Here is a 16,745-nt window from a genome sequence, read left to right as displayed (position 1 = left end):
ACAAACAAACAAAAAAAACAATTTTTTTTTCTGCCTAGCAAGCTCACTTTAAGGAGAGTTATAAGATAACGCTGTTTAAGAAGCCAAGGCTAAAGAAATGGGCTCCACACACCCGCCTTTTAGAGCAAGGTTGAAGGAAAAAAGACAAATTCCTTTACTGTTACTCCTTTCCCTGGCTTCCTAAGCATAACTGTGTTTACAAATGTCTGGATTTAGCCAGTCCTTGTTTTTCTTTTGACACAGCTACAAGCCACAAGTTATACATTACATGATTAACTGCTTTTGATTCACTTTTGTTAAGTCTGCTTATAAAAACTCCATTCTGTCTTTATTCAATGCTCAGCTTTTTAGATGCAAATCCACTGAGCTGGTGCGTACCTAAAATAAACAGTCCTTCTTTTCTCCATATCAGTCTCTCTGGTCCTCAGTTTCCCGCAACAGTACAACTTAGATTTTAAATTTTTAAGAAGTTTTTCAGGCAGAGCGTGGTGGCTCATGCCTATAATCCCAGCACTTTGGGAGGCTAAGGTGGAGGATTGTTTGAGGCCAGGAGTTCAAGACCAGCCCGGGCCACATAGCAAGACCCTGTGTCTACAAAAACTTTTGCGAATCAGCCAGGCATGGTGGTACACGCCTGTGGTCCCAGCTACTTGGGAGGCTGAGGCAGGGGGATCATCTGAGCCCAGGAGTTCGAGGCTGCAATGAGCTATGTTTGTGCCGCTGCACTCCAGCCTGGACAACAGAGCGAGACTCTGTCTCTAAAAAACAAAAACAAAAAACAAAACAAAAATGCTTTTCAAGTGCACCAGTCTTAAGCATAGAGGTTGGTGAATATTTCCACGTCTGCTTGTGTAACTAACACCCAGATCAAGATATGGAACATCTTCAGTGTCCCGGAAAGTTGCCTCCTGCCCCCTCCCAGCCAACACTCCCTGTCCCTGTCGTCCACCCCCAGAAAGCCAGTGCTGTGGACTTCTATCACCATCCATTTGTTTTGCCTGTTCTTGAGCTTTGTATTTAGGCTGGTGCAAAAGTAGTTGAATGCTGGACATGGTGGGTCACGCCTGTAATCCCAGCACTTTGGGAGGCTGAGGCAGGTGGATCACCTGAGGTCAGGAGTTCGAGACCAACCTGGCCAACATGGTGAGACCCCATCCCTACTAAAAAAAAAAAAAAAAATATATATATATATATATATATATTAGCCGGGTGTGGTGGCGGGCACCTGTGATCCCAGCTACTCAGGAGGCCGAGGCAGGAGAATTGCTTGAACCCGGGAGGCGGAGGTTGCAGTGAGCCGAAATTGTGCCACTGCACTCCAGTCTGGGTGACAGAGTGAGACCCTGTCTCAAAAAAAAAAAAAAAAAAGAAGTAATTGCGGTTTTTACCATTAAATTACCTTTGCTCCAACCTAAAGTAAATGGCCTCCTGTGGTGCAGGCGTACCTCGCTTTACGGCACTCTTGTGGTGCAGGCGTACCTCGCTTTACGGCAGTTCTGTGGTGCAGGCGTACCTCGCTTTACGGCACGTCCATGCGTAGTTGAGCTTCAAAGTTGCTGCTTTTTTTTCACCACTTGGAAGTGTGTGGTCACCCTGCATTCTCTCTGTGTTACATGTTGGTGGTTCTCACGATCTTTCAGACTTTTTTATTATTATGACTCTTGGGTTGTTCTCACGATCTTTCAGACTTTTATTATTTTGACTCCTGGGTGATTCTCACGATCTTTCAGACTTTTTTATTGTTACGACTCCTGTTACAGTGATCTGTGATCAGAGATCCTCCATGTTAGCATTGTCATTGTTTTGGGCACCACAGACCGGACCCGGCGAACTTCATCTATGAATGTTGTGTGTTCTGGCTGTTCCACCCACCAGCCGTTCCCAGCCTCTCTGCTCTCTCTCCTCCAGCCTCTCTATTCCCTGAGACACAAAAATATCCAAGTTAGTCCAGTGAGTAACCCTATAGTGGCCTCGAGGTGTGCGTCTGTCACTTTAAATCAAAAGCTAGAAATGATTCAGTTTAGCCTGGGCGCGGTGGCTCACGCCTGTGATCCCAGCACTTTGGGAGGCGGAGGCGGGCGGATCACGAGGTCAGGAGTTCAAGACCAGCCTGGTCAACATGGTGAAACCCCATCTCTACTAAAAATACAAAGATCAGCTGGGTGTGGTGGCGGGCGCCTGTAATTCCAGCTACTCAGGAGGCTGAGGTGGGAGAATCGCTTTAACCCGGGAGGCGGAGGTTGCAGTGAGCTGAGATTGCACCACTGCACTCCAGCCTGGGTGATAGAGACTGTCAAAAAAAAGAAAAAAAGAAAGAAAAAAAAGAAAAGAATTTAGTGTAGTGAGGAAGGCTTGCTGAAAACCAAGATAGGCTGGAAGTGGAGCCTCTCATACCAGTTAGCCAAGTTGTGAACACACAGCAAAAGTGTTTTAAGGAAATTCAAAGTGCTTCTCCAATGAACACAGGAATGATAAGAAAGGGAGACAGCCCCATTGCTGATATGGAGAAAGTCTGAGTGGTCGGATAAAGATCAAACCAGCCACAACGTTCCCCTGAGCGGGAGCCCAATCCAGAGCAAGACCCTCGCGCTCTTCAAGTCTGTGAAGGCTGAGAGAGGTGAGGAAGCTGCAGGGGAAAGTTTGAAGCTGGCAGAGATTTGTTCATGAGGGGTCAGGAAAGAAGCCGCCTTCATAACAGAAAAGGGCAAAGTGAAGCAGCAAGTACGGATGGAGAAGCTCCGGCCGGTTGTCCGGAAGATCTAGCAAAGACTGTAAAGGAAGGTCACTGCACTTAACATCAGATTTTTGGCCAGGCGCCGTGGCTCACGCCTGTAATCCCAGCACTGTGGGAGGCCGAGGTGGGTGGATCACTTGAGGTCAGGAGTTCAAGACCAGCCTGGTCAACATGGTGAAACCCTGTCTTTACTAAAAATACAAAAATCAGCCAGGCCTGGTTGTGCACATCTGTAATCCCAGCTAATCACAAGGCTGAGGCAGGAGAATCACTTGAACCTGGGAGGCGGAGGTTGCAGTGAGCTGAGATCGCGCCATTGCACTCCAGCCTGGGCGACAGAGCCAGACTCTATCTCAAACAACAACAACAACAAAACAAAACAAAACAAAACAAAAATAAAACAGATCAGATTTTCAATGCAGACAAAACAGCCTTCTATTGGAAGAAGACATATGTAGGACTTTCATCCTAGAAAAGGTGTCCATGCCTGGCTTCGAAGCTTCAAAGGACAGAAGGACAGGCTGACTCTCATGTTAGGGGTCAGTGTTGGGGGTGACTTTAAGCCAGTGCTCACTGACCATTCTGAACATCCCAGGAACTTTACAAATAGTGCTCAAACGATGGTATTCTTCACAGAAATAGAAAAAAACATGCTAAAATTTATATGGAACCAAAGCAAAAATAATAAAATGGGAGGAATCATGTTACCTGACTTTATTTATTTGTTTATTTTTTTGAGACAGAGCCTTGCTCTGTCGCCCAGGCTGGAGTGCAATGGCACAATCTTGCCTCACTGCAACCTTGGCTCTGTTCTTTCATTTATTTAATTTCATTTAATTAACTAATTTTTATTTTTTGAGAGGGAGTCTTGCTCTGTTGCCCCGGCTGGAGTGCAGTGCCACAATCTCAGCTCACTGCAACCTCTGCCTCCTGGGTTCAAGCGATTCTCCTGCCTCAGCCTCCTGAATAGCTGGGATTACAGGTGTGTGCAACCATACCTGGCTAATTTTTGTATTTTTAGTAGAGAGGGGTTTCATCATGATGAGCAGGCTGGTCTCAAACTTCTGGCCTCAGGTGATCCACCTGCCTCAGCCTCCCGAATAGCTGGGATTACAGGCACCTGCCACCAGGCCCAGCTGATTTTTGTATTTTTAGTAGAGACAGGCTTTCACCATGTTGACCAGGCTGGTCTCAAACTCCTGACCTCCGGTGATCTGCCTGCTCCAGCCTCCCACAGTGCTGGGATTACAGGTGTGAGACACCGCACCTGGCGTCTCTGAAGACTTTTTATGCAGCTTTGGTGGAATAATAGTCAGGGCTGGGCTCCCTCAGCTGCTCTTCCCTCTCTCACTCCCATCCTCAATTCTTGGGCAGAAAATAAGTTTATCACCTACTATCAGCCTTTGTATCACCCTTACGACAGGCTGGAGGGTGTCGCGCCATCCTGGGTGACAAGAGTGAAACTCTGTCTCAAAAAAAAAAAAGAAAAGGAAAAGAATAAAAGATAAAGTTAGCAATATTCAGCAATGATGTGGCTGGCAAGAGCCTGCAGAGGGTCATGGGCCAGGTCACCCGTCCTCACTGAGTCCTGCACACTCTCAGCTCAGCTCACCAGGCTCTGAGGAGTAAGTCCCTGCCTCCTCTCCAGCGCTGCCGTCTGCCCCTCTGCTCACTCTGTGTTCTAGCCCTCCCGGCTATTTATAGTCCCCTCCAGGGGCCCTGCTGTTTCCCACTGTGTGCCACTGCCAAGCCTCCTCTCACTGCCTGAAACTCTGCTCCTGTCCCCCACCCGCCTGGCAGGCACCCACACAGCTTTCAAGATCCAATTAATAACATTAATAATAGCAGCTGAGATGGATTGGGTGCTTCCTATGTGCTAAGTGCCGTACGCGTGTTATCCAGTTTAACCCCCGCAGCGGCCCGTGCACTCGATCCTGTGTCGTCTCCTGTTTCACTCACATTTGCTAAACCCGTATCCATTTAGGAGCAGCCGCCCTGTGCCAGGCACTCCTCGGAGGCACAGAGAGGTTAGGAAGTGCCAGAGCGTGGGCTGCAACCTCAGCTGCCGGACCGAGCGTGGGCTGGAACCTCCGCTGCCGGACCGCAGGGTCCCCGCTCTCCCTGCTCTCAGCCACAGCGATGAACTGTCTTCCTTAGCGTGGCACCGAAGACTCCCCAGCCACCTCCTCGCCCCGAGTGTTGCCCACTCCCTCCCCTCCGCCTCGCTGGGCCTTTGAGGCCTCTGGCATAGCATCTCGGAGCTTTGATTGCTGATTGGACTCGCTTTCTGTCTGGGCTGTAAGGATATCATTTGGAAATGTGTTCATTGTAAGCAGCAGAAAACTCAATGTATAGGGACTTGTATTTCCCATGAGCAGGAAATGAGACAGGCTCTTTCTAGTGTGGCTCTGCTGAACAGCATGAGGGAAATGGCTCTGTTCTTTCTTTTATTTATTTAATTTCATTTAATTAATTAATTTTTATTTTTTGAGAGGGAGTCTTGCTCTGTTGCCCCGGCTGGAGTGCAGTGCCACAATCTCAGCTCACTGCAACCTCTGCCTCCTGGGTTCAAGCGATTCTCCTGCCTCAGCCTCCTGAATAGCTGGGATTACAGGTGTGTGCAACCATACCTAGGCTAATTTTTGTATTTTTAGTAGAGAGGGGTTTCATCATGATGAGCAGGCTGGTCTCAAACTTCTGGCCTCAGGTGATCCACCTGCCTCAGCCTCCCAAAGTGCTGGGATTACAGGAGTGAGTCACCGCCCGGCTAAGTTTTGTAGTTTTTGTAGAGATGGGGTTTCACCATCTTGCCCAGGCTGGTCTCAAACTCCTGACCTCAGGTGATCTGCCCGCCTTGGCCTCCCAAATTGCTGGGATGACAGGCATGAGCCACGTGCCCGGCCTCTGTTCTTTCTTGACTTCTTCCTGGTGGCAGCAGTAAAGCCACTGTAACTCCAGTCATCACCTGTGAATTCAAGGCAAAAAGTCCCTTTGTAATCATCAAAGTCAGGGCCTTGCCAGAGGTCCCAGCATGCTTCACTTGGGTCTCACTGGCCAGAATGGTGTAGGGCAGCCATTCCTGGTTATGAGAGAGGCAGAGAAAGCGGGTATCTTGCCTGGGACTGGTCTGTTGCCACTTCCTAGAAAACGAGGGTAGAGTAAGCAAGGAAGAAGGGAAGATGGGCACTGGGTGTCTGCCAGTGCCCTGGAGAGCAGAGGCCGTACATTAATTTTTTCCAAATTTCCAGAATCGGAATGCCCTAATGATTTTGTGTTGTAGCCTTCCAGCCTTTTTTCTATGCACGTACGTTTTTTCAGACATTGTAACATACTGTAATTACTGTTTTTAATCTCCTTTTGCACTTGATAAGATGCTGTTCATCATCCATATAGTTTTTAATGCTATATAGCAGCCCATCTTGTAGAAAAACCATAATTGACTCAACCAGTCCCATAATTCAGGTTGTTTTTAATATTTCACACTTACAAACAGCCATGTGACTTATAACTTAATTTTTATATTCATTTATAACTAGTATCATAGATCATAATCTTATTATACTGAGTGTAAACTGTACCAACCACTAAACCTTTTGATACCAGTTACCAGGTTGACTCTAGAAAAGCTGGGCCAACTTTTTTTTTGTTTTTTTTGAGATGGAGTTTTGCTCTTGTTGCCAAGGCTGGAGTGCAATGGTGCGATCTCGGCTCACTGCAACCTCCACCTCCCAGGTTCAAGTGATTATCCTGCCTCAGCCTCCCAAGTAGCTGGGATTATAGGCATGTGCCACCACGACTGGCTAATTTTGTATTTTTAGTAGAGATGGGGTTTCTCCGTGTGGGTCAGCCTGGTCTTGAACTCCCGACCTCAGGTAATCCGTCCTCCTTGGCCTCCCAAAGAGCTGGGATTACAGGCGTGAGCCACTGTGCCCGGCCAAAGTTGTGCCAGTTATAGGCAGCCTCCAAGAGTTTCTGTGAGTGCCTATGCCCTGACAACTCTGGATATTGTTATTATTATCTTAAAATCCTTGCCAATTTGATACAAACAGTGAAAACTATATAGAACTTCACATTTTCTTTGATTACAAATGAGGTTAACATTCTTTTTAATGCACTTTGAATTTTTGTAGTTCTCTTTTTAATTTTCTGTTCGTTTCCCTTACACATTTAGAAAGTTGAGGTTTTCATCTTTTCTCATTGGCTTGTAAAAGTGCTTTATTGGCCAGGCGTGGTGGCTCACACCTGTAATCCCAGCACTTTGGGAGGCTGAGGCGGGTGGATCACAAGGTCAGGAGTTGGAGACCAGCCTGACCAACATGGAGAAACCCCGTCTCTACTAAAAATACAAAAATTAGCCAGGCATGGTGGTGCATGCCTGTAATCCCAGCTATTCGGGAGGCTGAGACGGGAGAATCGCTTGAACCTGGCAGGTGGAGGTTGCAGTGAGCTGAGACCGTGCCAATGCACTCCAGCCTGGGTGACAGAGCGAGACTCCATCTCAAAAAAAAAAAAGTGCTTTTGGTATTCAAGTATTATCATAATATGCAAAACACAGGAAAGTTCCTAGGAGAGGGCACAGATGAGGCAGATTTGAGGGCAAAACAGGATTTCACCAGGTGGACAAGGGGTAAGGAGAGGTATATACATATATACACATGCGTATGTGTGTGTGTGCGTGTCTTTGTGTGTGTGTGTGTTCATAGAGACAGGGTCTCCTTATGTTGGTCAGGCTGGTCTCAAACTCCTTGGCTCAAGCGATCCTCCTGCCTCGGAGGATGCCCCACATCATAGTGCTGGGATGACAGGTGTGAGCCACTGCACCCAGCAAGGAGGGTTTTCTAGGCACAGGAGCAGCGTGTGCAAAGAGCGGGGAGCTGTGTGCCCATCAGGCACTGCATTTGGTGTGCAAAGGGCGGAGCTGTGTGTGTGTCAGGCGCTGCATTTGGTGTGCAAAGGGGGGAGCTGTGTGCGTGTCAGGCACTGCATTTGTGTCTTAATGCTGCCATTAGAGATTCCCATGAACTTGATGGCTTAAAACAACAGAAATTGATGCTCTCGCAGTGTGAAGACCAGAAGTCTGAAATCAAAGTCCCAGCCCCTCCCCAGGCTGTCGGGGCAGAGTTCCCACTTACTCCCCTCTTCCAGTGTCTGGTGGCTCCAGGCATTCCTTGGTTGGTGGCAGCCCCACTCCAAACCCTGCCTCTGTCTTCTCCTCTGTCTGTGTTTTCCCCCTTTCTCTTTCCATAGGGACACAGCATTGGATTTAGGACCCACTGGTTAATCGACAGTGATCTCATCTTGAGATCCTTAATTTAATCACATCTACAGAGAATGTTTTCCAAATAAGGTCACATTCCCAGGTCCCAGGAATTAGAATCTGGACATACCTTGTGGGAGGGCACTACTGAACCCACTGCAGGGAGCTAGAAGGAGTCTGATGTCACAGGGCAGGAGAATAGGGCCCTGGAAAGGTGGAGCAGGTGCGGACCACAAAGGGCCTTGAGCTGAGCAGTGGGGCTGTGTGCCTAAGTGAATGGGGAGGAACACGGTCCGATTTGTGACCCGGCTGCTGTGGGGAGGGTGCTGGAATTATGCTTGTAAGAGTTGGCGACGGTGGGGAGGAGCGGGGACGCCTCACAGTGCAGGAGACGAGGGGTGGAAATGCGGAGGCGTCTAGAATGGCTCCCAGGTTCCCTACGTGTGTGGTCTTTGGGAAAAGGCTGTATTAACTTTGGGAAAAGGCTGAGTTTGAGGCTCCCAAAGGTGGAGATGCCCAGGAGTCTGCAGCCCAGACTTCTCCCGGGAGTGGGAACACAATTCGGGAGAGGAACGTAAAGCAGGGTTGGCGGAAGCTGGCGAGTACCAGTCCCTGCCACCACCACCATTTTATCATGAACAATTGTAAGCACACAGAAAAGTTGAAAGAATTCACAGTGAACACCCGTTCACCTATTGTCTAGCGTTCGCTGTGATGATTTTTCTACTCTTGCTTTATCACACACCTGTCCATCTTTCCATCCCTCTGAACATCATCATTCCATCTTGTTTTTTGTTGTTGTTGGTTGGTTGGTTGTTTTGAGACGGAGTCTCGCCCTGTCGCCCAGGCTGGAGTGCAATGGCGCAATCTCGGCTCACTGCAACCTCTGCCTCCCGGGTTCAAGCAGTTCTCCTGCCTCAGCCTCCCAAGTTGCTGGCACTACAGGCACCTGCCACCTCACCCAGCTAATTTTTGTATTTTTAGTAGAGATGGGGTTTCACCATGTTGGCCAGGCTGGTCTTGAACTCCTAACCTCGTGATCCACCTGCCTTGGCCTCCCAAAGTGTTGGGATTACAGGCGTGAGCCGCCATGTTCAGCCCATCTTATTTTTTATGTATTTCGGAGTAAGTTGCAGAGAGTCGTACACTTCACTCCAGCATGTCACTCACTGGAGCTCAACATTTACTGAAGTGCGTGAATCTTTTTTTGTTCTTGTTTTTGTTTTTGTTTTTGTTTTTTTGAGACGGAGTCTTGCTCTGTCGCCCAGGCTGGAGTGCAGTGGCGCGATCTCAGCTCACTGCAAGCCCCGCCTCCTGAGTTCACACCATTCTCCTGCCTCAGCCTCCCAAGTAGCTGGGACAACAGGCGCCCGCCACCACGCCTGGCTAATTTTTTTGTATTTTTAGTAGAGACAGGGCTTCACCATATTGGCCAGTATGGTCTTGATCTCCTGACCTCAGATGATCCCCCTGCCTCGGCCTCCCAAAGTGCTGGGATTACAGGTGTGAGCCCCCATGCCCGGCCCCGTCATCTAGGTTTTAAGCCCTGCATGCATTAGGTATTTGTCCTAATGCTCTCCCTTCCCTTGCCCCCCACCCTCCAACAGGCCCCAGTGTGTGACCTGTTGGTGTGTGACCCTCCATGGGAACAGCAATTTTTAAGGGATGGGTAGAGAAAGAAGATTTCGCCAAGGAGCCTGAGAAGGACGGTGACAGTCACAGGAAGAGCACCAAAGTGGGGACATCAGGGAAAATCACCTGTGTCAGTTACCTTAGGTTTGACTGCAGATAATAGAAAAACCATGTAACAGAGGCTCAAATCGCATTTGACACTTTTTCTTTCTTTTATGTAAAAACGTCCCGCAGTAGACCTTCCTGGGGTGGGCGCCACTGCGCCATCAGTGACCTGGACTTCCAGCTTTCTGCTCAGCCGTCTTCAGTGGTGGCTTCTATCCTCGGCTCACCTCATGGTTCAGGATGGCTGCTGGGGCTCCAGCCATCCCATCAACTCTCCAAACCAGCAACAGAAGGAGGAACAAGAGCAGTGTGGGTAGTGTACCTTTCGGCTAAATCAGTCTTTTTCAGCAGCTTTCTGCAAGTTCCACACATATCCATGTAACATCTCGTTGGCCAGAACGTAATCATATGGCTCACACCATCAGGAAAGGTGTCTTTGAACTAGCCGCTGGGTGCACTGCCACTCTGAATACAGTAGGATTTCTGTTAGTCGGCGGGGAAATGGATATTTGCTGCCAGCAGCCTTGTCTGCCTTTTCTTCTTCCTTGAGATCTGGTGCCCAAGCCGCTGTCTGCTCAGCATACCCACCTGTGGCCGTCAGAGACTGAAGCCTGTGCTGAGTAGTCCCATCTTCCTCCCCCAGGGTTCCTGCCTTCTCCGAGGGTTGGTTTCCCCATCTTTTCTGTACCCCTTTTCCTGGGGTACAGTCTCCTGGGCTCTCATGGTTTTGTAGGGGCAGAAATGAAAGGGAAAGGCCCTGGAAATGTTTGCAGGCCAAGCCCTTTCGCTGCCCCTGGGCCTCCCCCCACCAGCACCCCGTCCTCAGGCCCCCCGTGTTCAGCTCCATGGTCAGCCCCCCTTAACCAGGAGGGATATGGAAGGGGACTTCTCTGGAGTGAGATTCAGAGGGAAAGGGAGGGCATTTGGGACCTGGGTTCAGATCCTGTGACCTTCGGCAATTGTATGTAAATTGGGGAAAATAAGAACTGCCTCCCCGCGAAACGTCCAGGCTGGAAGGAGGAGGGGATGGCAGGGCCTGTGGTCCTCTGCTCTGATCAGGATGAACTGTGCACATGGGGAGACTGGCAGAGACCTTCAGCCGCCTTCCCTGCCGTCTCTTCCCCCCGTTGCTCTTGGACGATCTCCCAAGTGTGTGGGGTCCATTCCTGCACCCCTGGGAATTGGTCAGCGTACGGGAGAGTCTGCTTGGCTGGCTGGAATCTAAACTGTGGGCGAGGCCGGGGTCCACTGTTGCTTATTTTCCCTGGCCTTAACTCCAGGCACCAACAGGGCAGCCTGGAGCCTCCTGGAGAGGAGGAGGGAGGAGGGAGGAGGGAGGAGGGAGGAGGGAGGGGCCGGCGGGAGGCTGCCCTCCATCCCCTCCTGTGTTTCTGCAGAGTGAGGGGGTCTCACCAAATGGCCAGGCCCTTCACGGAGCGAGAATCAGGCCAGCTGGGTGCCGCTGTGCCTCTTCCTCCTCCCCCTAGAAGGACCAGTCAGTTCACGTCCTGCCAGCCACAGACACAAGTGTCATGGCCTCCAGGGCACTGGGCCTTATGTCATAGGTACGTGGCGTACACGCATCTCAGTGGGAGGGCGTCCTGGGTCCTGCCCAGGTGCGTGGCGTACACACATCTCAGTGTGAGGGCATCCCTGGGTCCTGCCCAGGTGCGTGGCGTACACGCAGCTCACTGGTAGGCATCCCTGGGTCCTGTGGTTCTTCATACACAAGCCTGTCTAGGGAAAAAACTAGTCCATGTCCCCTGGCAGCTGAATGGGGCATTGGCTTAGGGATAAGGAGAGGCAGCCGACAGAAGCAGGTGCAGTGAGCCTGGGGGAAGCGCTCGGCTGCCAAAAGGCCAGATTGGGCAGAGCGTGGCTATGGCCAGGCGTCCCGGTGACCTGTTGACACCATTCTCCAGCTGCTGGTTGCCTGTGGGCCGGTGTGTTGTGACAGAAGAGGGAAGAGCTGGGGCCCCCGTGGAGAACTTGGCTGGCTGGGACTTGGCTGAAGCCTCAGACCTGAGACAGACGGTGCGATCCTCTGCTCATTCATTCTCTCCACGCACTTTCCCCGAGAGCCTGCCACAGGTGGGGTTGTGGGTGCTGGCATGCAGTGATGACTGAGATGCTCACCTCCTGCCCCAGGGGCTCAAGGACAAAGGGGCAGGATTCACTAAGGTGCCAGGGGGCCAGGTGCCATAGGGAGGGCGACCTGGAGGAAAGGATGTCTGGGCAGATGGCAGGGCAGGCTCAGCCAGCCTCCCCCATCACACTGGGCAAGATCCGAAGATGCCTGGCCAGGGAGTCCCGCCCGGAAGATACCCACGGAGGTTTAACAGGTGGACGCCGCCACTGGGCAGTCCAGCGCGTAGGAGGCTCCCGCTGGCCCCAAGGCTGCCGGCACGGTGATCTTCGTGGCTCCAGGACGCCCTGCAGTGCCAGCTCCCACTGGCCTGCACGAGTGCTGAAGCTTACCCCTGCTCCACGATGAGTGTGAGAGGGGTGTCCACCCCCCGCTGGCGGCCCCAGCCCAAGGAGGTCCACCATGGCCCCCGGAAGCAACACGGCCACGTTCTCTGTTCCCGGTCAGGGCTGGGGAAGCAAACAGGCCAAGGGGCAGGGACCGGTTTGTGGGGGGGTCCCTCCTATAGCCATGCTGGTGGCGCTGGACGCAGGGGCCTTTCCGAGGCCGCCCTCGTAACCGTTTTGGAAAATGTGAAGCCCTGAGCTGCTGACCTGCACACCCCCCTCGCTGCACTGGCTCAGCCTCCCCTCCCAAGGGGGGTGGGCTCCGTGCCTGGGCTCTGGAGCCCGAGTGGTGCTGGCAGCCCTGGGGGTTAACACGGCTCAACTTCCCGGTCGCCTTTCCTTCCCTCCTCCTCTGAAGGAAGCCCACGTCGGGGTGATGGAAACAGGCGCCGGTTCCGAGGAGTCTGCTGTGAACCCCTATCCCTGCCAGGCCTGGGCACGGCCTCCTCGCCCACACCCTGCTGCCTTGGGCTCCGTCCTCCGTGCAGGGCCTTGTTCTGAGGGCTGAGGGCTCCCCTCCCACACCCCAGAACCTGCCCTGGCCCCCTGGAGGGAGTGGGCTCAGTACAAATGGTACCCAAGGAGGAGGGCCACAGGAAGTGACATCGCCCGGCCCCCCCCACCTCCTTATTCCCTATAAAAAGCAAAATGGTGACTCAGAGAGGAGAGTTGGAAGCGTCCTGCCTCCTGCTCCCACTGTTAATTTTTACACTTGGAATTAGGCAGAAGGCAAAGAAAACAGCAGCTTGAAATACGCGGCTGACATGCTCTTCAACGGGTAGCAACAGCAGAGCCGCCCCTCCCCGCCTCCCGGCAGCCCTGGAGCGTGCAGAGCCGGGTGCCTGCTGGCTCTCCCCGGCCCCTCACCAGGCCCAGGCCCCCGCACAGCCCCCGCCCGGGCCAGGCGTGGATGGTGCGGCCGGGACCATGGCAGCCGGGGGCCGCCGCTGGCGCCCACTACGCTACCAGTCCCTGGCAGCTCTGGTGGAAGATTCTCAGTGGCCTTTCTTGTTCCTTGTCTCAGACTTCAGCTACGGGACGGACGAGTACGACGGAGAGGGGAATGAGGAGCAGAAGGGGCCCCCGGAGGGCTCAGAGACCATGCCGTACATCGATGAGTCGCCCACCATGTCCCCGCAACTCAGCGCCCGCAGCCAGGGCGGGGGGGATGGCGTCTCCCCGACTCCACCTGAGGGGCTGGCTCCTGGGGTAGGTACACCGGCTTTTCCTTCTGGGTTTGGGGAGGGGTGACGGGAAGGCCTGGGCGTCGTGGGCCAGGCCCTGCTTGGGTTGGTCTGGAGAGATTGGGACTGGAGACATTTGGACCTGGCCGTTCTTGGTGCCTCGTCATCTCGTCCTGGCCCTGGACCCCTCTCAGGCTCAGGCTCCCCTCCCCACCTGCTTTGCCAACGCTGCCGCCCCTGTCTCCCCCCCTCTACTAGCCGTCTGCTCCCTAGGCCTCCCAGAACCCTCCCTGCCTCTTTCAGCTTTCCCCGTCAGCCTCTCTCCTCGAGAGGACCCAGGAGAGGACCAGGCTCTCCTCCCCTCCGCACCCAGGCCAGGCAGTGGCTGCATGCGTGGCCCGTGGGCTCCAGGTGTTCAGAGGCTGCCCCTGCAAAGCCAGCCTGGGCCTGGTGCTCCCTGTGGGCGCAGTGAGCTGCCCGCTCCAGCCCTCCTCTGTTCACTTTGGAAGGGAACAAACTCTGATGGCGTCCACCTCTGCTTGTTGACAGAGACGAGAGCTCTGCTCCAGAGAGAAGCATTGTAGAAGGAATATTAAGCATGTGCTCTGAGATAGGCCAGGGATAGAAACTGTGGAGGGTTTGCAGTCCTTGTCATTAACGTGTTCCTGGCGACAGGGACTGAGGCTGTCTGAGCGCAGCTTGTGTGTGCGCGTCGGAGACACATGAACGAGCAGAACAGAGATTCTGGAGGGTTGTTTGCCTGGAGCTGGCGGGGGAGAAGAATCCAAGCCGGTCCTCTTGGGGGGGTGTGTGTTGCAGGGGGCGGTGGGAGTGCCCCATCCTTGCTTGGTCCAGCTCGTCTGGGTGTGTTTTGTGGGGGGTCTCCGTTCTGCCTTCTGACGTCCCCAGAGGAGCAATCGCTGAGATGCCACGGGCTGCCTCTTCTTCTCCAGGGACTAGTGCCCCCCACTCCAGCTGAGGCTGCCTGAACCCTCCCATTCTTGAGAACCCCCTGCTCCTTCCCTCGCCAGCCTCCCTGGCCACCCTCCACCCCCCACAGAGCTCTCACCCCCTCTTCACACCCCGGGGTGGCCGTTATAGCCTTTGGCAACAAGGGCCTTGGCAACGGGCTTCCCACTTGGGGGAAGCCACATTGTTGTCATGGCAACAGAGGCCGAGGCCGAGTTTAGCGGCAGCCCAGCCGTGCACGTTTCGGAAGGGCTGGCAGGGGGCAGGTGGGAGGCAGGGGGTCCGGCGAGGGGGTTGGTCAGTGTTGGGCCCTCCACAGCCGGCATTCTGGGGTGTTGTTGCCCTGCCCTAAGATGGGAGGTGGGTTAGAGACAAGCGTCTCGGACCTGCAGGGGCAGGTTTTTTGCCCTGGTTCCCTGGAGGCATTGGGCTCAGGGTACAAATAGTAACCCAGGGAGGCAGAGCAGGTGTTCAGGGACCTGAACGGGGGCCAACCAGGGGAGAGCAAGGAGGAGAAGACTCTCGCTCCCATCTCTGCCTTCAGCTCTCAGACCACAGCAGGGCTCAGAGCCCCGCCCGGGGGGACTCAGCTCTACCCCACTGTGAGCAGCTGTAGGAAGATGCTGCGGAATCCCGGTGTAGGGCCAGGGTCTTTGCCGCTGCCTGTCCCCGCGCCACCTCCCTCTTTGCTCCCTGTTCCTGTGCCCTGTCTTTGTCACGTGACCACCACGGCTGGTGTCCGTGTTGATTTTCCGATTCCTTGGTGCGGGCAGATGCCTTCTCTCGGGAGACAGATCACGGGCGTCACGCACAGATGCCCCCGCCTGGCGCTCCGGGGCTTCGGGGCAGAACTTGACTTGGTGGCTGTGCGTCTTGCTTGGTGGCTCACGAGGGACCCACTTGGCTTGAGGACCTTGAAATCCAGAGATGCTAGAGTGACAGCCCCCTGAAGTGCTTGTGGCCCCCAGGGTTGATGTTTACACCATCGGCTAGAAGCCACGCAAGGCAGGAGTAGGGAGCCCTTGTCCAGCCTGGGGATCGTCCCGGCAAAGGTCCCATCCGCGCACCTGCCTTCCCTCCTCGGGGAGCGTGTCTGCCCTTTCCGCTGGGTCACCGGCCCCACCTAGTGGACTCTGCAGGTATTGCTGTTTACATGGGGTGCCTGGAGGGAGCTGACGCCCCTTCCTGAGTACTTGGGGATGTTTTGGTTAAAAATACTATTAATAAAGGACCGAGGTTTCTGTGGCTTGGCTGTGCTTATTTGGCCAAACAGGTCCCCTCCCCTACCAGGCTTCCTGCTGGGGCCTTGGGAACAGGGGGGACTTCTGGACCAAATCAGACAATTGTTCTAGATACTCAGATATCTGGCTTCTGGCACCGCCTGATCGCTGAGCCTTCCACGCCCAAATATGCAGCCAACGGGAAGCCCAAGGTTGAGTCTTTGTGTTAGTCAGTGTTCTCTAGAGAAACAAAACCAGTAGGGTGTGTGCGTTATCTGTATCTATGTCTACGTGCGAAGAGAATATTAGAAGGAACTGATTCAGGTGATTATGGAGGCTTAGAGGTCCTAATCTCTGCAGTCAATTGCTGGAGACCCAGAACAGCCAATACTAGTTCCAGTCCAAGTGCAAAGGCCTGAGAGCTAGGAGAGCCAGGGATGTAAATTCCAGCCCAAAAGCCAGTGGACTCGAGGCTCAGGAAGAGCCAGTGTTTCAGTCTGAGTCCAGAGGGAGGAGGAGGTCAACATCCCAGCTCATGCTCAAGTAGTCAGGGGAGAGGAGCTTCCTCTTATTCTGCCTTTTTGTTGATTCAGGTGTTCAGTGGATTGGATGAGGCCCACCTACACTGGGGAGGACTCTGTTTTACCCAGTCCACCAATACACATATCAACCTCATTGCAAACGCCTTACAAATATGTCCGGATTAATGTTTGGACAAGTATTTGGGCACCTTGTGGCCTAGTCAGGTTGGCCTAGAAAATGAAGTGTCACACTATTATCCCCTCAGCTGCCCAGGATGGAAAGCAGATAAGCTTTGCACAGATAAAAATCTATTACTCTCAGGCTGGGCACGGTGGCTCACGCCTGGAATCCCAGCACTCTGGGAGACTGAGGCAGCCAGATTACCTGAGGTCAGGAGTTTGAGACCAGCCTGGCCAACATGGTGAAACCCTGTCTTTAATACAAAAATTAGCCGGGCGTGGTGGCCGGCGCCTGTAATCCCAGCTACTCAGGAGGCTGAGGTGGGAGAATGGCGTGAACCCGGGAGGCAGAAGTTGCAGCGAGCCGAGATCTCGCCACTGCACTCCAGCCTGGATGACAAAGCGAGACTC

The 16,745-nt window shown here is 53.2% G+C and overlaps 1 protein-coding gene across 1 annotated transcript in view; it reads left to right on the top strand.

Moving 5' to 3' along the window:
* The first annotated feature begins 9,857 nt into the window (after positions 1–9,857).
* Positions 9,858–16,745, top strand: part of LOC116458258 (active breakpoint cluster region-related protein) — a 53,941-nt gene continuing 47,053 nt past the window's right edge. The window contains exons 1-2 of the mRNA XM_032137816.2: positions 9,858–10,041; positions 13,285–13,469. Coding sequence (XP_031993707.1) covers positions 9,969–10,041; positions 13,285–13,469 — 258 coding nt within the window. The 5' untranslated portion in view covers positions 9,858–9,968. The remainder of the gene's footprint in view (positions 10,042–13,284; positions 13,470–16,745) is intronic.

The sequence above is a fragment of the Hylobates moloch genome, unplaced genomic scaffold, assembly GCF_009828535.3.
Source record: "Hylobates moloch isolate HMO894 unplaced genomic scaffold, HMol_V3 SCAFFOLD_19, whole genome shotgun sequence".
Lineage (NCBI taxonomy): Eukaryota > Metazoa > Chordata > Mammalia > Primates > Hylobatidae > Hylobates > Hylobates moloch.
Note: the sequence above shows the minus strand (reverse complement) of the source record. Positions and strands in the feature narration are given on the sequence as shown.